The sequence below is a fragment of the Dipodomys ordii genome, unplaced genomic scaffold (genome assembly GCF_000151885.1).
Source record: "Dipodomys ordii isolate 6190 unplaced genomic scaffold, Dord_2.0 Scaffold38, whole genome shotgun sequence".
Taxonomy (NCBI): domain Eukaryota; kingdom Metazoa; phylum Chordata; class Mammalia; order Rodentia; family Heteromyidae; genus Dipodomys; species Dipodomys ordii.
This window is the reverse complement of record NW_012267254.1, coordinates 1,448,298-1,468,762: the sequence shown is the minus strand read 5'-3', so window position 1 is coordinate 1,468,762 and position 20,465 is coordinate 1,448,298. Positions and strand designations below refer to the sequence as shown.

Genomic DNA, 20,465 nt, shown 5'->3' with positions numbered 1-20,465 from the left:
TCCACTTCCAGCTTTTTGGTAGTTAATTGGAATTAAGAATGTCATGGACTTTCCTGCCCAGGCTGGCTTTGAACTACCATCTTCATATCTGTTTCCTGAGTAGCTAGGATTACAGGTATGAGCCAATGGTGCCCAACTCATTTGTTTTTATAATTTCAATAACATACTTTATCTTTTAAAATTAAGGCTTAAAGTTAGCTTTATACTAGTCAGATTGAAAATGTCCTAATGCCTTTAAACATTTTGTCTGACTTATCTAGTAAGTCATAGGGAATTTTTTTTTTGCAGAATCACTACACCCTCTATAAGTTTCTAGTGTTCATTATTAATGAGAACTATAAAGACTAGAGCCATGGCTCAGTGGTAGAGCTCCAACTTAGCAAAAGTACATTCCTAAGTTCAAACCCAAGTACCACAAAAATTATGAAGTAAAATTTGCTAATGTGGACTCAGAATTAAAGTCGATTTTTTCATAAAAATGGCCTTTTTTCTTCCAAAAAGATTGTTTGGCAGAAATTCCTTTGTTTTATTTTTTTGTGGTGGTCCTGGGGCTTGAACTCAGGGCATGGACACTGTCTCTGGGCTTTTTTTGCTGGAATCATAGCTCCACTTTTGCCTTTTTTGGTGATTCATTGGAATTAAGAATCTCATAGACTTTCCTGCCTGGGTTGGATTTGATACATGATCCTATAACTTAGTCTTCTGAGTGGCTAGGATTATAGATATGGGCCACTGGCTCCTGGCTTTATTATTTATTTATTTTATTATTACTATTTTTTGTACTGGTATTTGGATTTAGGGCAGTTGTGTTCTTACTTAGCTTCCTTGCACACAGCTAGTACCACTTGAGCTAAGCTTCCAGTCCAACATTTTGTTGGTTATGTAGAGATGGACTCTCACAGACTTTTCCCCCCAGTAGCTAGGATTATAGGCATGAGCCATCAGCACTGAGCTTGCATGTTTTTTATTTTCTTTTTGTTTCATTTTGGCACTGGTACTGGGTCTTGAATTCCTGGGCTTGGATACTGTTGCTGAGCTTTGTCATTCAAAGCTGATACTGAATCACTTCTCCAGTTTTTTGAATGGTTAATTGACAATAAGAGTCTCACAGACTCTTGCCCTGCCTGGCTTCAAACCACTACTCTGTAAGCTCAGTCTTAGTTAAGATTACAGATGTGAGCCAACAGCAGCTGGCTGCTTGTTTGTTTTGAGACAGGTTCTCTCTTTTAGCCCAAGCTGGGCTGGAACTCGTAATCTTGTTCCCTCCCAAGTCCTGGAATTTTACACAGGTTATGTGCCACCATGCTTGGAGAGAATATTGTTTTAAAATGCCCTCATTGATTAATTCACTGAAGAGATTTGTTCAGAACTATTCATCTAAAGATAAGGATCTCTATCATTCCCAGGGAGGACAAAATTAGAGCATCAACAGGTACATGGGAAATACAAAATTTTCAGTTTATATTTCAGACTCTTGGATATCCTTTAGACTTGTCTTGATTACAGAGTTTCTGTCCTTAGAAACTTCCCATGGTAGCTCAGAATGTCTCGGCTAGTAGCTTCGTGGACTTATCAGTCACTCTCTGTGTCATCCAACAATGACAGACAAATACAAAGAAATTAAAAGTATTGGGGAAAACTGGTCTAAACCAAAGAGATGGTTGCAAGTCCAAAGTTTTATTCTGATTCATAATAGCAAACAAAGCTTGAAAATAAAATTTACTACCTCATTCTGTACAAAAAGCCCATGTTAATAGAATCTGCTTAATATTTATTAAGCACAGAGCATCATCCTAGATGTCCCTATCAACTCTCAGAATGCCCTCCACTAACAATTCTTTTTGTTTCTTTTTTTTTTTGTCAGTGGTGGCACCTGAACTCTGGGCCTGGGCACTGTTCCTCAGCTCTTCAGCTCAAGGCTAGTGCGCTACCACTTGAGCCACAATGCCACTTGTGGCTTTTTCTGCTTATATGGTGCTGAGAAATTGAACCCAGGGCTTCATGCATGCAAGGCAAGCACTCTACCACTGAGACACCTTCCCAGCCCCTTGTTTCTTTTTTTAAATTGTTATTGTGAAGGTAATGTATAAAGGGATTACAGTTACATAAGTCAGACAGAGAACATTTCTTTTTGGACAGTGTCACCCCTTTCTTTGCTCTCTCCCAGTTTTTCCCTCCTGTCCCCATCCACAAGTTGTGTAGTGCATTTTCAATAGTATGACTGCTGCATTTGTCACCCTTTGTCCCAAAATTTCTCTGTCCCCCATTGCTCTCCCAAAGATAGACAGACTAACAAGACAAAAAGAAAAGAACAAAAACAGAAACAAAGGAAAAAGAAAACCTCAGCTGGCCGCCCGGTGGCTCACGCCTATAATCCTAGCTACTCAGGAGGCTGAGTTCTGAGGATTATGGTTCAAAGCTAGCCCAGGCAGAAAAGTCCATGAGACTCTGATCTCCAATAAACCACTAGAAATCCGGAAGTGGTGCTGTGGCTCAAGAGGTAGAGCACTTGCCTTGAGCTGAAGAGTGCAGGGACAGCGCCCAGGCCCAGAGTTCAAGCCCCATGACCGGCAAAAAAAAAAAAAAAAATAAATAAATAAAAAAAAGAAAACCTCTTGTTTCCATTTTTGGAGTTCATTCCTTTCTTTTGCTTTTCTTTTCCTTCCTTCCTTCCTTCCTTCCTTCCTTTCTTTCTTTCTTTCTTTTTTTATGCTGGTCCTGGGGATTAAACTCAGGGTTTAGGCACTGTCCCTGAGCTTCTTTGGCTTACAGCTGGTTCTCTACCATTTAAGTCACAGTGATTTCTCTGAGTAGTTTATTGGAGATAAGAGTCTCACAGACTTTTCCCGCCCATGCTGGCTTTGAACTGCTATCCTCAGATTTTGGCCTCCTGAGTAGCTAGGTTATAGGCATGAGGCACCGGCTTTTGGAGTTCATTTCAATAAATATTATTTTGTGCTGGGTACTGGTGGCTCATACACATAATCCTAGCTACTCAGGTGCCTGAAATCTGAGGTTCACGTTTCAAAGCCAGTCCAGACAGAAAAGTTCCCATGAGACACTTATCTCCAATTAACCATTCAAAAACTGGAGTTGGCATTGTGGCTCAAAGTGGTAGAGTACTACCCTTGAGCAAAAAAGCTCAGGGACAGCACCTAGGCCCTGAGTTCAAGACCCATGACAAACAAAAAATATCTTATATGATCAGATGAATATAGCTATTGGTTTCCCTCATTTGTTGTAACTAGAATATGCCAATACATCAATAAGTTAACACAGTAGATGATAAACAAAAAAACAAAAAGAAAAAACACGGGAACAGGATAAATTATACAGGTCTCTAAGCATTCACACATTAACACCAAAGGAGAGTATCCACTAACTATTCTTTATGTTAATTATTAATTTGTGTCCCACATCCAGGCTGTCCAAGTGACATATGTGAATTAAACCTGGATCTCTAATCCTGGTACTTGGTAGGTAGAGGCATGAGGATTACAGGGGTTTTATTTATAGGTGTGAGGTACCTTAGCAGGACTTCAAGTTTGAGGCTAACCTGGACTACATAGTGAGATCCTGTCTCAAAAACAAAAATGCACACAAAAAAAAACAGCAAGAAAGTAGAGACTTGCTTTAGATGGATAAAGGAGATGATACTGAACCAGAGCAAGCTGGTAGGGTAGTACTGGTTCAGCAGACTAATTAGTTAGAGATAAGAGTTTCCCAGGGACTTTCCTCCCTCGGCTGGCTTCAAACCTTGATCCTTAGATCTCAGCCTCCTGAGTAGCTAGGATTACAGGCATGAGCCACTGGTACCCAGCTTGAGCTTATTTTAATTGAGCTAATTCTCTTTTTTGTTTTCTGTTTCTTTTTTTGTACCCATCCTGGGGATTGAACTCAGGACCTGAGCACTCTCTCTGAGCTTTTTTGTTAAGACTAGCTTGAGCCAAACCCCCACTTCTGACTTTTTTAAAGTAGTTAATTGGAGAGAAAAAATATAGAAGTAAACCTAAAGATTAATATTTCTATACACGAGGTAGACTGAAGAAGGAAACTTAAGTTTAGTTGTTGCTTTCTTTCCCCCAAGCCAGTTTGCTTTATATGCCTGGGCACTCAGGAATTCAACTATTAGGTGCTAACTGCATGAAGGAGCAATAAGCACTCCCTCTTGTGGTTATAAGGAGCAATAAAGCACTCCCTCTTGTGGTTATATGTAGGATCACAGCTTAACAGACTGAGCAACAAACTGGTCTTTGGAAATGCTTAGCAAATACAACTAAAATTTTCCTTTAAAATCTAAAGCACAGCTAACGATTTCTTTATGTGTCAGACAAGTCACTAGGTACACATAACTATTAACTACATGCAGGTACATATATGTATATATATGATTAGCAATTGTTTTGTCTGTAATTTCATATGCTATTTTGAGATATGTACCTCTCTCTTTGTGTATATATATATACATATATATGCCAGATTTCATATTTTAATTTTTCCCTCATGATTCAAATGAAAATTGTCAAAGCAGTTCTTTAAATCACAGTAGTGCAACCTGGCAGGCAGCTTTGTCCAGCCTTCATGTGGTGAATCAGTATACTGAAACACTGACAGATGATGCCAAAGCAGGATAATTTTCAAAAGCACTTCATCTTGGCTCAGCAGCAGATTACCAAAGTAGCAGTCACGAGGCCCTGCAATCACACACACACACACACACACACACACACACATACTACATAGAGAAATATAATACTGTAAATATTAATATGACATGACATTGTTGAATTAAAATCCACTTACAAGATAGAACAAAAGTCTTTAAAAACAATACAGCAGATCAATATACATTAGAATGTAAAATTCAAGCTTAGGCTGGGCACTTGTGGCTCGTGACTATAATCCTAAGCTACTCAAGAGGCTGAGATCAGAGGGTCAGTGTTGGAAGCCAGTCCGAGCAGGAAATTCTGTGGGACTTATCTTCAATTAACTACCAAGGGCTTGAAATGGAGCTGTGGCTCAAAGTGGTATAGCCCTAGCCTTGAGCATGAAAGCTTGAGAACCCAGGCCCTGAGTTCACACCCCAGGACTGGCACAAAAGAGAATTTTGTCCACCTGAGTACTGGTAGATTAGAGGATTGAGACTCACTACAGGCCAGCATAAGCAGAAAAATCCATGTGACTCTTATCTCCAATTAACTAACAAAACTCCTCCACACAAATGGAGGTGTAGCTCAAGTGGTAGAGTGCCAGTCTTGAGCAAAAGGCCAAATGAGCCCCAGTACCAGCAGCCAAAAAAAAAAGCGAGAAAAAAACAGACCAGATAATTTGTGACACAGTTCATAGTTTGCTAAACTCTGACCAAGATCATTGTCTTATTTCCTTTTGTGCAAAGCATGTGACCCTAAATGAGCTGAAAGGCATCTGTGTCCATTCCTAGCAGGCCAGTTGAAAACAACCTGAGGAAACTAGTCCTAGATACTTGTGCTTGCAGCTCCCTGAATGTTTTTTTCTTCAGTCGTGGGGCTTGAACTCGGGCTGGGCGCTGTCCCTGTGCTCTTCAGCTCAAGGTGAACACTCTATCGCTTGAGCCACAGCTCCACTTCCAGTTTTCTAGTGGTTTATTGGAGCTGAGAGTCTCACAGATGTTCTTACCTGGGCTGGCTTTGAACCGCGATCCTCAGATCTCAGCCTCCTGAGTAGCTAGGATTATAGGCGTGAGCCACCAGCGCCTGGCAGCTCCTTGAATTTTTGTGTCACTTCTTTCTCACCTGGGGCAAGCAAATTTGTAACACAGATTGCAAATTCCTGCTTCTGGTATCCTTATGCCAATTAGTGAGGCCAGCATGGTGCTCTGATGAAGGAAAGATGATCAAGGACCTGCCTTCCAAATTTTATTTTATTTTATTTTATTTTATTTGTGAACATACTGTACAGAGGGGTTACAATTACATGGGCAGGATAATGCGTACATTTCTTACCAAGCATTGCAGCCTCCTCCTTTGGTTTACCCTTCACATCCCTTCCCAGCCTCCCCCCTCCCCCCCAATCCCAATCCTTCTCCTTCCCCCCCCCGCCCCCCCCTGCACCGACGCTGCCTTCCAAATTAAGGCAGAGGCCCAAAGTTGACATATCCCCAAGGCAAAATGTTCAAAGTCTTTCTTGACTGGGTGCTTGCTCTAAGAAAACAAATGGATTGTGTTATCTGCTATTCAAAAAAATGAAGGAAATTTACCCATCCCCACAACTGCTGTGACCCACTCTGTAAGGAGGTCACCTGGAATATAACAATATAACAGCTGTGATTGACTGAGTTCTCCTGATCAGACTGACTATGCCCAAGGTGCTCCCAGGGAACTTCCACATCAGCCAAGCAGAAGAACGAGATGGAGGTAGTGGCATGTGGCCCAAGCACTTGGTAGAGGAATTGGCTCACTGAATGGCAGCTGGGAAATCAAACAGTCTTGTTGCGTACCAGTGGCTCAGGCCTGTAGTACTAGCTACTTAGGAGGTGGAAACTGAAGATTGAGGTTTAAAGCTAGCCAGAGCAGGGAAGTTCAGGAGATTTATCTCCAATTAACCACTTAAAGGCCAGAAGAGACAACACCCAGGCCCTGAGTTCAAGCCCCAGGACCAGCACCCAGAAAGACACACACACACACACACACACACACACACACACACACATCTCCCAAATCCATGAAGCTATGTACTCATCAATAGGTTGTTAATTCATTAAGTAATCAGATTTGTACAGGGGGAGCTCTAGAGTGCCCCCTGCCCACTGAAAACTGGTGCATTAGGGATCAAGCCTTCAATGCATGAATTTTGGAGGATATTTAAGATCTAAACTATAAGACAGAATGAGGGCTGGGCACTGGTAGCTCACACCTATAATCCTACCTACTCAGGAGGCTGAGATCTAAGGATTATAGTTGTTTTTGTTTGTTTGTTTGTTTTTCTGGTTGGGGGGTTGAGGGGGCTTAAACTCTGGGCCTGGGGGCTGTCCCTGAGCTCTTCAGCTCAAGGCTAGCACTCTACCATTTGAGCCACAGTGCCACTTCCGGCTTTTTTTTCCCGGCTTACGTGGTGCTGAGGAATCGAACCCAGGGCCTCATGCATGCAAAGCAAGTGCTCTACCACTGAGCCACCTTCCCAGCCCCTAAAATTCTTATGTAGAAAAAATACTAAGAAATCGCTGAAAGCAAAGCACAATTAATACATAAGACAAACAAGGTGTCAAGACCCAAAATAAATGTACAAAATCAATTGTTTTTTCTACAGTAAGCAAACCAAAAAAAGACCTTAAGGAAATAAGTTCACTTATAATGGCATCAACTATAATAAATATCCAGGAATAAGCTAGGTGCTGGTGACTCCTGCCTGTAATCCTAGCTACTCAGGAGGCTGAGATCTGATGATGGTTGTTGGAAATGAGCCCAGGAAGGGAAGTCCATGACACTTACCTCCAATAACCAGCAAAAAGCTGGAAGTGGAGCTGGGGGTCAAGTGGTAAATCACTAGCCTTGAGAAAAAAAAGCTCAGGAACAGCACCCAGGCCCAGAATTCACACCCTAGGGCTGGAACACACACATACACATACACACACACACACACACACACACACACACCTTCCACTTCAGAGAGGAAGAATTAAAATGATCTCAATTTGCATAATATGATCTTATAAGAAGGAAATACTAAGAATCAACAAAACCAAACCATAATTTGTAAGTTTAGCATAGTGGTAAGACCCAAGATTCTACAGTAAGGAAACAAAATATGAAATTAAGAAAAATCCACTTATAGTATCAACTGTAATAAATATCTGGGAATAAATGGGCCACTGATGGCTCACCCATATAATCTTACCTACTCAGGAGGCTAAAATCTGAGGATCAAGGTTTGAAAGTAGCCTGGGCAGGGAAGTCCATGAGAACCCAGTTAACTATCAAATTGGTCAGAAGTAGGGCTGGGAAGGTGGCTCAGTGGTAGAGTGTTTGCCTTGCATCTCACGAAGCCCTGGGTTCGATTCCTCAGCACCACATAAACATAAAAAGCTGGAAGTGGTGCTGTGACTCAAATGGTGGAGCGCTAGCCTTGAGGTGAGGGACATTGCTCAGGACCAGAGTTGGAGCCCCATCACCAAGAAAATAATGGTCAGAAGTGGAGCTGTGGCTCAAGTGGTAAAAGTGCTGCCTTGAGCAATAAGCTTAGAACAGTGCCCTTTCCCTGAATTCAAGCCCAAGGACCAGAAAAATGATGATGATGATGACACAGTTTTTAAAATCACAATATTCTTGTAGGCTTCAATTGAGTAATTCCTTTTCCCCCCTTAATCTTGTTCATCATGACTTTATTCAAAATTTAATATTCTCTCCAAATTGCTTCCACTTACAAAATTGTATGCAGCTCAGGATTAGACCTTAATTGGTGAATTCAAGATGGAAGTGTTTAAAGGAAGACAGTGTCTTTTTTGTGGTGCTTTGGATCAAATACTGAGCTTTAAGTGCATTAAGCAAGCACGCTACCTGTTAGCTATATCCCCACACCAGAAAATGCCATTTATCTGACTATCCTTTCTGGCTAGTGGTAAGTCTGGAAACTATCAGACTTCCTTTTCATTAAGTATTAAAATGTTATGGTGAAAAAGCCTGATGTGAGAAATACATTTTCTTTGTAGGTCTGCAGTTTGAACTCAGATCATTATGCTTGCTAGGCTGGTGCTCTACCACTTGAGCCAAACTTTCAGTGTGCTTTTTTGCTGTTTAATTTGGATGTGGAGCTGTTGAACTGTTGAACTGCTGGACAGCTCTTGAACTGTTCTCCTCAGGCTGCTATCAAACCGTGATTCTGTGGATCTCAGCTTTCCCCATAGCTAGGGTTTCAAGCTTGAGTGACTGCGGCCCAGCAGGAACACAGGTTTGAAAGAAGCATTCTGAAAGAACCATGCTGAGTTAAAGTTTACACTCACAGATAACCCTTAGGGTTTGGCAGTTTTACTTATTGACAGCCTTACTTTTTGAATTAGCTTCATTTGCATGTATACAGGCAAACTAGTGCTTTTTGTGTATTTTACTACTTAGCAGTCTGATAGCTGTTGTTTGTGTGATTTCCCAGCAAGACTTCCTAAAGATTGAGGTTTGATCCCCTTTCATACAAATGAGCTATAGATGAACAATTTTTATCCAAATAGTAAATACTGCATAGAGAGAGTGGAAATTTTAGAGAATACTGACAATAGACAATCTCATGCTCTTAAAAAGATGGTACAACTAATACATAGGCTATAAAAAATGGTGAAATCATTTATAAGATATATACGGTGCCCAGAAATAGCATTGTTGGTGGTACAAGATGAAATGAAAAAATCAAATGCCTGAAGTTCAGAAAAGCATTATGTAGTAAACAGAACAGAAACTATCCATGACGGATATGACAAAGAGGCAGAAATATGTGTGTAAATTCTGCCACTGGTAATTTATGTAACTTCTTCAGAAGTCACATGCTATACGTCAATATCCTCCTTCCCTCTCTCCTTTCCCGTGAGGGGTTTCTTTAGGCTTGGAGCCTCAGGGGCAGTAACCGTTTCCAATGCCCAAGCGGGACAGGAGGTCGCTTCCTCTGTAATTACAAGGAGTCACTAGACCGGTTTGTTCCCGGACTAGTCACAGCGGACACTCCACAGGTAGACATCAGGAGATGGTTGGGCGTGGTTGTCACGAAAATACCGGAAACTCATCTTTCCTTTTCCGGTTGGGGTTCGGTTCCGCAGACCGCGTGCCAACAATGGCAATTTGGGGTGCGGTCTTAGGGAGGCTGAAGGATCAGGTGGAGAAGTGACCTTTAGCGGCCCCCTGCGCTCCTCAGATCTTGGGAGCTTCATTCCCCAAGCATCGCGCGATTTCCGGACGACATAATCTCTCTCCCCCCCCCACCCCCCCGCCCCAGTCTCTTCCGCCCCCCTCTCCCTGCTAGGCTCGGCAGCGGACTTTCGCACAGCAGAACCTCGGGGGAGGCGTGGCGACCTTGTTTGCCGAGCTGACGGAAAGAAAAGTGGCCTCCGTTGAAGCCAGAGTTGACTAAAGGTAATGGAGAAGCTTCTTTTACCTTTAGATTCGCTTAAGGGAAGCCCCGGAAAGAAAATGGCCAGTTACGATCTTTTTATTTTGGGGAGGGGGATTGCTGCTGCGTCTGAGTGAATGGGAACCGAAGGGGGAGGGCGGGGACAGTTCTCAGTACCTGGTGGCGCCCTTGCGAGGCCGCTGATCATGGAGAGCGTGCGTGATCTGTCCGCAGCAAGGCCTACACGCAGTCTTCTCCAGCCACCTCTCTTCCCCAGAAGCATCCTTTTACCTGGTGTAGGAGGATGGAATCCAGCGAGCGATGCTGGAACTCACAACCGACTCACACACAGAGTGCTTAAAAGGATTTTCTGTCGTGTACGTAGACCTTATGGCCATTTAGTGATGGGAACTGAGGCAGTCACATCAACCACTGCCCCAGCAAAACTGACCTATTTCCACGCATTTATGATTATAGTACTGCAGGAAGAACCATTTCTACCTTTAAACACATTGGCTTCTGCTCCCCCTACAAAAAAGCTGGAAAATATCCCCTCGACCTCCTGAGCCACCATTTCTTGGAACACCTTATCATCCTCTGCTAGATCATTCTACTACATCATCTTTTTGAAAAATTAAGGGAGGTCAAGGTTATGCCCAGCCTTCCTTGACAATACACATTTGATCATATCCTGAGAAAAAGTACTCAAACCTTTCCTGTCTTAATCATTACCAACTCAATGTCTAGCTTGAAATTTCCATTGTGTGTGTGTGTGTATGTGTGTGTGTGTGTGTGTATGTGTGTGTGTGTGTGTGTTGGTACTGGGATTTAAACTCAGAGCCTGAGCACAGTCCCTTAGCTTTATTGCTCAAAGCCAGGGTACTACTTGAGCCACAGCTCGACTATCATCTTTTTTTTTTTTTTTGGTGATAAATTGGACATGAAAGTCTCAAAGACTTTCCTACCCAGACTGGCTTCAAACTGCATTGTTCAGATCTCAACCACCTGAGTAGCTAGGATTATACGTGTATGCTATTGGCACCCAGCTTCAGTGTCATTTATGTGTATTACAAAGACGTGCATCCCTTGATGATGCAGGGTCATGTGACCTGTTTCCCTAGTGGTAGGACATTTGCTGAGACATTTTTATTTTTCCCCTATTTATGACTAATCTCACTGTCTCAGTTTTCCTCTCATTATTAATACAATGGAAATGAGAATATTAAATGGTCCATGAAACAAAGTTTGTCTTTTTTTTTTTCTGTTAGTCATGGGACTTGAACTCTGGGTCTGGGCGCTGTCCCTCAGCTCCTCAGCTTAAGGCTAGAGCTGTACTACTTGAGCCACAGTACCACTTCCGGTTTTTTGGTGGTTTATTGGAGATAAGAGTCTCATGAACTTTCTTCCCGGGTTGGCTTTGAACTGAGATCCTCAGATCTCACTCAGCCTCCTGAGTAGCTAGGATTACAGGCGTTAGCCACTGGCACCAGGCTAAGTTTGTCTTTTTGAGCCCTGAAACAGAATAGAAACTGTTTTTGCACTAATGACAAAAGACTGAGATGATCTGTTAATTTGTGTGTGTGTGTGTGTGTGTGTGTGTGTGTGTGTGTGTGTGTGTATGCATGTGTATGCGTGCGGGCGAGAGCGAGCTCGTGCCTGCCAGTACTGGGGCTTGAACTCAGGGCATGGCTGCTCTCCTTGAGCTTTTTTTCAAGGCTTTTTTTTGCTCAAGGGCTGAGAACCATGATCCTCAGACTTCTGAGTAGTTAGGATTACAAGTGTGAACTCCCACTTCCAGTAATCTGTTAAAATTTTGAGAAATGCAAAACTAGATATTGTCCAGGAAGCACACAGATTAGGAATTGATTTTTGCCAATTGATTCCTGCTTTCTTTCTCTCTCTTTCTTTCTGTCTTCCTTCCTTCCTTCTTTCTTTCTTGTCGGTCATGGGGCTTGAACTCTGGGCTTGGGCGCTGTCCCTGTGCTCTGCCACTTGAGTCACAGCGGCACTTCCGGTTTTCTAGTGGTTTATTGGAGATAAGAGTTTCACGGAGTTTCCTGTCTGGGCTGGATTTGAACCGAGATCCTCAGATCTCAGCCTCCTGAGTAGCTGGGATTACAGATGTGAACCATGGGTGCCCAGCTCTTTTTTTACAATTCAGTTATGGAGCCTGAGGGGTTTTTTATTTTGGTCAGTCATGAGGCTTGAACTCAATACCTGGGTGATGTCCCTGGGCTCTTTCACTCAAGACTATTGCTCTATCACTTTGAGCCACAGCACCACTTCTGGTTTCCTGATGGTTAATAGAGAAAAGAGTGTCATGGACTTTCCTGCCCCAGCTGGCTTTGAACCTGGATCCTCAGATCTTAGTCTCCTGAATAGCTAGGATTACAGATGTGAGCCACCAGTGCCTAGCCCCTGAAATTTTTTGCTTAAGGCTAGCACTATACCACTTGGAGCCACAGCTCCTCTTCTGCTATTTTTGGTGGTTAGGTGGAGATAATAGTCTCATGGAATTTCCTGCCTAGGCTGGCTTTGAACTATTATCCTCAAATCTCAGCCTCCTGAGTAATTAGAATTATAGGTATAGGCTACCAGTACTAGGTTAGATACATGTTTTCTGACCCACCAGTGTTTCCATTGTTAAATAAAAAAAACCCAGCAGGAACTGTTCAATATTTTCTTTTCTGACCTGTGATTTGTTTCAGTGTTGAGGGAAAACCCCAGAAGAATAGAAATATACCTCATGAAGTAATCTACCATCCTGGGTGTCCTACCACTTGGCTGTTGATTTTAAAGTGGGAGCAAGAGCTTTTCTGTGTATTTTTCTCTGATAGTAAATACCAAATTATGTGTCATATGACTTTCTTCTTGACATGTAGTGTTTTTCTGCTTCCTTTCTCAGTGCACTTACAAGAAGAGCCATTCATTGATTTTGCACCAAACCTGATGGGGCCTCAGTTGTCTAAGGTGGCACCAAAAGGGTGTTGGTGTCACATACAGAAGTAAAACTGTTCCTAGACCAAATGATGATGAGAGAGCTGAAGACAAATGTATGCTTGAGCCCCCGCAGGGGGGCTGTGTGGGAGACTAAGGAATCTGCAGAAGACAACGCCAGTCAGATTAAGAAATCCTGTCCACAAATAGAGAGTCTTCGTCCTGAGAGCGCTCATCATCACTTCCGAAGCTTTTGTTACCATGAAGCAACTGGACCACTAGAGGCTGTCCACCAGCTTCAGGCATTGTGCTATAAGTGGCTGAGACCAGAAAGCCACTCAAAAGAACAGATCTTAGAACTACTGGTGCTAGAGCAGTTCCTGGCCATTCTGCCCAAGGAGACCCAGAACTGGGTGCAGAAGCATCATCCACAGAACATCAGACAGGCTGTGGATCTGGTGGAGCGCTTGCAGAGAGAGCCTGGTGGAAAACAGAATGGGGTGAGCACAAAAATGTTTCTTGCATGTACAATGAGATATACATTTTTTTGATTTGGGGAGGGGAAGGGAAATAACAAAATGCTGAAATAAGGATACAGGTTGACCCATTGTAACAATGAGTTGTACAAGACACTATGTTGAAAATGAACTTTACAGCTTTGGCAGGGGCGGGGCGGGGGATGTGGTAGTTGGGGAGGTAGGGAAGGAAGGGATGGTAGGGGAAAAAGAAAGGAGGGGGGTCACAATGCTCGATAGGATGTGTACTCCTTACTCATGTAACTGTAACCCCTTTGTACAGTATCTTTACAATAAAAAATATATATTAAAAAAAGGAATAGGGCAAAGATGGACATGTCTGGGTTGTAGATTGTAAGGCAATAAGATGGTTTAAATTGCACTTCTTCCTTTAGGTTAGCCAGACAAAATCCAAATCCTAAGGCATTTCACTAAATCTATAGTTTGACCTGTGGCTATGTATACATGCTTCTGGATTTGGAGGCAGTCAAAAGAAGTCACAGTTATTTTGCAGTTTGTCTTAATTTCCCTAGATTCTATATAGAGTTCTTGATGAGAACAGAGTACTTCAGTGTCACAACTTGTGTGTGTATGTGTGTGTGTGTGTGTGTGTGTGTTTAATGTGTGTATGTGATGTGTGCCAGACCTGGGACTTGAACTCATGGCCTACATACTGTCCCCGAGCTTTTTGTTCAAGGCTAGTGCTCTACCACTTGAGGCACAGCTCCACTTCTGGGGTTTTAGTGGCTACCTCATGGACTTTCCTGCCAAGGTTGGCTTTGAACTTTGATCCTCAGATCTCAGCCTCCTGAGTTTTCATTCCTTTAATATGACATTCATCTCCAAATCTGGGCTGTATTCAACTGCTGCCCCAAAGCCCAAACAAGTTTCATGCTAATGAGGATAGGAATTATTTCTAAGTAACAGCCCTTGAGCTGGAAAAGGAGTCAGTGCTCTTGAGAGGAATAGCAATGGCTCCTGGCTGTTCCAGAAAGGGTGTTGAATACATACTAGGTAGTAATAGAACTGTTGGGCTGGCAATATACACAGAGAAACCCATTTTGTATCTAAAAGAGATGAGGAGCAGGGTGCCAGTGGCTCACACCTATAATCCTAGTTACTCAGGATGCTGAGATCTGAGGATCACCGTTTAAAGCCAGCCTGGGCAGAAAAGTCCATGAGACTCTTACCAGAAAACTGGAAGTGGCACTGTGGTTCAAGTGGTAGAGCACTAGCCTTGAACAAAAAAGCTCAGGGACAGTGCCTAGGCACCAGGTCCTAAGTTCATTCCCTAGGACCAGAACGAAAAAAGAGATGAGGAGCTTCATAATTCTCTTCTGGGAGATGTGATAGTAATTACTAGCAGTTGGAATGTCGTAGGAGTTTTTCAGGCACTCACCTCTTTTCCAGGTACCAGTGTAGTAAGTAGCAATAGCCTGACATCCAGGTACTTCCAAACCATAGAACCCCAGTATTCACCCCATATTTTCTATTCCTTAGACATTTCAGAAGAAAGAGGAAGATAGAAGAAAGGACAGGTGGGGTCACCACATCCTTTGGATTTATGGGAGGACTTGATATCAGAAATGGGCAGTTAAATGGCAAAGTGTGACAGGGCACTGCTGGCCCACTCCTGTCATCCTGGCTACTCAGGAGGCTGAGATCTGAGGATTGCAGCTCAAAGCCAGTCTAGGCAGGAAAGTCTATGCATCTCTTATCTCCAGTTAATTAGCAAAAGCCAGAAGTAGAGCTGGGACTCAAGTGGCAGAGCACCAGCCATGAGCAAAAAAGCTAAGGGACAGGAATCAGGCCTTGAGTTCAGGTTCCAGTACAGAGAGACGGGGGTGGGAGAGAGAAAGAGAGATAGAGAGGGGGGATAGAGAGAGGGAAGGAGGGAGAAAGAGAAAGAGAGAAGGGGGGCATTGGTGGCTCAAACCTGTAATCCAAGCTACTCAGGAGGCTGAGAATGAGGATCGTGATTTGAAGCCAGCCTTGGCAAGAAAGTCCAGGAGACACTTATCTCTAATTAACCCCCCAAAAAAGTGAAGATATGGCTCAAGTGGTAGAATGACATCCTTGAGCAAAAAAGCTCAGGGGCAGTGTCCAGGCCCTGAGTTCAAGATCTCTCTCTCTTTATTTTCTCTCTCTTTCTCTCTCTCTCCCTCTCACACACATACGCAGACAAAAGTGTGTAGAATATTGTGCACCAAGGAAAAAGATATTCCCCTGTGGTGCCTTCTGTATACCACAGGAGTTGAGTCCTTCATTTGCAAACAATTCTAATTATTGCCCAGCTCAGTGAACAATTTTATGAAGTTTAAATCTATTCTATAGATTTCCTTTTATTAATCCCCTAGATTTCATGAGATAAATTAATGTGATAAAATAATGAGATAAATTAAGTGATCTGGGGAACTGATTGTGTGTGATAGCTATTGGGTTTCTATTTCACAGGATAGTGCACACATGCTTGTTTAAATGATCCATCTTTTGTTTTTGTTTTTGTTTTTTTGTTGGTCGTCGGGCCTGAATTCTGGGCCTGGATGCTATCCCTCAGCTCTTCAGCTCAAGGCTAGCGCTCTACCACTTGAGCCACAGTGCCACTTCTGGCTTTTTCTGCTTATGTGGTGCTGAGGAATCGAACCCAGGGCCTCAGGCATGCAAGGCAAGCACTGTACCACTGAGCTACCTTTCCAGCCCAAGGTGATCCAGCTTTAGTGAAAGTATCCTAAAGCTGATATTCATAACCAAAAAAAGGAGAGATGTTTTGCTCTTTCTGAGCAGAAAAGGTACAAGACACTAGAAGATGGCAACTGAGTTCATCTTGCCTGAATCCCAGGCAAGCTGTACTTTCACGTTTTTCACACAGCCTTTTGTCTACTTTTACCTGTTGCTAGAATCTAGCAGGAGTACTGGGTGTGGTAACTCCAGATGTTCTCTAAGCAGCTAGGCTTGGCCCAATGGAAACTTGCATCTCACTTCCTACCCCACTAAATCTTCTAGTCTAGTAGTTTATTTATTTTTTTTAACACTCAGCCCACCATGTAATTCAGATATGGTGCTAGGACTGCTTCTGTATTGCCAAGTACTGACCTAAAGTCCATTTTCTTCTTTAGAGTTTGCCGACATTTGAAGATGTGGCTGTGTATTTTACTGAGGATGAATGGCAATTACTAGAACCTTCTCAGAAGAACCTCTACAATGATGTAATGCAGGAAAACTATGAGAATGTCATCTTTCTAGGTAAAGACTTTTTTCCTTCCTTTTATATACAAGCTGAATAATATGTTGAGTCCTTGGTATATGGAAAATGTATCCCTGTGAGAGATACCCTGGGTTGCAGTAGCTGGTTGTTTTCAACTTTATGATGTAGGGAGAAAGAAAGGTATATCTATATCACTTGGGGTATACATACACATCTTCTTTGTGTGTGTGTGTGCTGGTTCTATGGCTTGAACTTAGGACCGGGCACCTTCTGGCTTTTTCACTGCAGGCTGGGGCTCTGCCACTTGAGCCACACAACCCTTTCTGGCTTTTTGGTGGGTTAACGGGAGATATGAGTCTCACAGACTTTTTTTTTTTTTTTTGGCCTGGGCTAGACTCAAACCACATTCCTCAGATCTCAGGCTCTGAAACGTCTAGGCTAACTATGATTCTTAATGTCACAACTTCACTCTGCAAACATGCTCTTGTTAACATCTTTCTCCATCTCTGTACAAAGATGTACCCAACTGCTCAAGATAGACACCTCGCAGTTATCCTTTATCCACTCTTTCTGTTATACTCCACAGACTCTCTATTAGCAGCCCTCCTTGCTCTATCCTTAATCCATGCCTCTCTCTCTATTTTTTGCCATGCAGGAGATGGAATCCCAGAGCTTTGCATATATTAGGCAGGCATTATACCACTGGGCTACATCCCAGTGTCATAATTGATACTCTCTCACCAGCTTAGTTTAGGCAACTTTCATCTTTAACCAAATCTACCTTCAATTAACACTGTTCCTATTTCCCATTTCATTTATATCTGTCTTCCTTAGGTTTAGTTCTTAGCTCATTCTTGCCCGTCCACCCATATCAACAGTAGAATATGAAGAAGACATGGGATCCAAGATCTAGCCACTTAAACTTTTGGAATAAAGTAATATAAAAGTCATTCATTCTTTTTGAAAGAGTCTGAAATTAAGATGGCAGTTTTTGAGCTTAAAGTTTTATTGTCAGAATAGTATTGTACTATAAAGTGATCTATTTAGAACAAGAAAAGTCATAGACCCAAGGTCCCTAAATGTTTGGGGACAACCTTGAAAAGTTTTCTATAAGGACAAATATACATGAATTGAACCTTTGATAAAACTTTTATAGGGACTTGAACATTTTAGTATTTTGCTCATATTCCTTTCTTTTTATTTGTGCAAATCTTGGGGCTTGAACTTAGGGCCTGGACCCTATCCCTAAACTTTTTTTTTCCTCTCAAAGCTAGCACTCTACTGCTGGAGCCACAGCCCAACTTTTGGCTTTTTTTGGTAGTTATTTGGAGATTGTTGTCTTATAGACTTTCCTGCCTGGGCTGGCTTTGAACTGTGATAGATGTTGGCCTCCTCTGAGTAGCTAAGATTACAGGTGTAAGCCACCAGTGCCCAGCACATATTTCTTTTTTTGAGACAAAAATCTCACTATGGAACCCAGGCTACCCTAAAACTTGAGATCCTTCAGTTTGAACCTCTCAAGTGCTGAGATTACAGGCCTGCACAACACACCTTGCTTTTTTATTTTTTTTGTTTTTATTTTTATTTATTTATTTTTCTTTTGTCGGTTGTGGGCCTGAACTCTGGGCCTGGGCACTGTCCCTCAGCTCTTCAGCTCAACGTTAGCCACAGCGCCACTTCCGACTTTTTCTGCTTATGTGGTGCTGAAAAATCGAACCCAGGGCCTCATGCATGCAAGGCAAGCGCTCTACCACTGAGCCACCTTCCCAGCCCACACCTTACTTTTTTAAATTGAACATTTTAAATAGAAATACTTTTGTTAGAGTCACGTGCAGATTTAAAATGTAATTAGTATTGAAAGTGGAGGTAGGGCTCATGTGGTGGAGCCCAAGCCTTCAATGAAAATGTGTAGAGAGAGCACAAGGCCCTGAGTTCAAACCCCAGGACTAGCACAAACAAATGTAATACAAAGAATACCCATGTACACATTACTCATTTTTCTCTAATGATAATTCTTGCAAAAGTATTATGTCATAACCAGAATATTAATGTTGATCTTCCTCCCTGCTGATCTCCCTCAGATTTCTCTGGTTTTACTTGAATTCATTTGTGTGTATGTATGTGTATGTGTGTGTATTAGTTCTGTACAGTTGTATCAAATGTGTGGATTTGTATGACCATAGTTAAAATACTGAACAGATTGAGTCTTTTTTGCTGCCTCTCCTTCCACACCATACTAACCCATGCCAATTATTAATCTGCTTTACATTTCTAAAATTTTGCCACTTGGAAAATGCTATGTGAATGGAATCATAAAATATATGTAACTTTGGGATAGAATGATCAGCTGTAAATTCCTTTAAGCTGTTGTTTGTATCAATAGCATATTCCTTTTTAACTGCTGAGCAGTATTCCATACCACTGTTTGTTTTAGCCTTCACTCCTTGAATGACATCTTGGCTATCTCTAATTTTGGACTTTTACAAGTAAGCTGCTATAAACATTCATTTATAGGTTATTGTGAAGAGTTTTCATTTCTCTGGGTCAACTTCTTCAAGGGCTCAATAGATATTTCATTGTACTCTTTTTTTTTTTTTGCCAGTCCTGGGGCTTGAACTCACTCCTTGAGCCTCTTTGTGCTCAAGACTAGTGCTCTACCATTTGAGCCACAGTGCTACTTCTTGCTTTTTCTGAGTAGTTTATTGGAGGTAAGAGTTTCATGTCCAGACTGGCTTTGAACCACAGTCCTTAGATCTCAGCCTTCTTTTTTTTTGTTTTTTTGTCGGTCGTGGGGCTTGAACTCTGGGCCTGAGTGCTGTCCCTCAGCTCTTCAGCTCAAGGCGAGCGCTCTACCACTTGAGCTTGAGCTACAGCACCACTTCTTCAGTCTTCTTAATAGGTAGGATTGCAGGCGTGAGCCACTGGTGCTCTTAAACAGTGGTTCAATTGCAGTTGTAATGGTATTTACATATTTATGATAATTGCCCATTTAATTTAGAAGATGCTTTTCAAGTACTGGCAGCAATATATGAGTGATTCAGTTTCTCCACATCCTTGCCAGTTACAAATTGGCAATAGTGTCAGTGTATTAGGATATTTTTAGCCATTCTGATAGGAATGTAGTAATGCCTCTTTGTGGTTCTTATTTGCATTTCCTTAAAAGATGATTGGGTGTATAGCTTCTCATGTGCTGATTTGCCATCTCTATATTCTCTTTAGGGAAATATGTTTCTGGTGTGTGTTTGTGTGTGTGTGTGTGTGTGTGTGTGTGTGTGTGTGTGTGTGTGTGTGTGCTGGTCCTGGCACTTGAACTCAATTGAACTACCATTTGAGCCACAACTCCACTTTAAGTTTTTGTGGTGCTTAATTGTATGCTTAACTCGAGATTAGAGTCCCAAGGACTTTCCTGCCTGGATTGTCTTTGAACCAGTATCCTCATATCTCAGTCTCCTGAGTAGCTAGGATTACAGGCATGAGCCACCGGCGTTCAGTTATTTCTTTTGAGAAAGTATCTTGATATATAAACCAAACTAGCCTCCTACCGTCTCCTACTTCCTTTCCCTGTGTGAATTCAAGGCTATATATTCCCCCCCTCTCTTTTTCTTTCTTTCTTTCTTTTGCTTTCTCTCTCCCTCTCTCTCTCTCCCTCTCTCTCTCTTTCTTTCTTTCTTTTTTTCATTTTTGGTCATTCGTGGGGCTTGAACTTGGCTTGGGCACTGTCCCTCAGCTCTTCAGCTCAAGGC

General features: G+C 42.3%; 1 protein-coding gene across 1 annotated transcript in view; it reads left to right on the top strand.

Moving 5' to 3' along the window:
* The first annotated feature begins 9,808 nt into the window (after positions 1-9,808).
* The window catches only part of Znf75d (zinc finger protein 75D), a 20,723-nt gene continuing 10,066 nt past the window's right edge, over positions 9,809-20,465 (top strand). Inside the window, exons 1-3 of the mRNA XM_013018183.1 lie at positions 9,809-10,088; positions 12,971-13,502; positions 16,634-16,760. Coding sequence (XP_012873637.1) covers positions 13,092-13,502; positions 16,634-16,760 — 538 coding nt within the window. The 5' untranslated portion in view covers positions 9,809-10,088; positions 12,971-13,091. The remainder of the gene's footprint in view (positions 10,089-12,970; positions 13,503-16,633; positions 16,761-20,465) is intronic.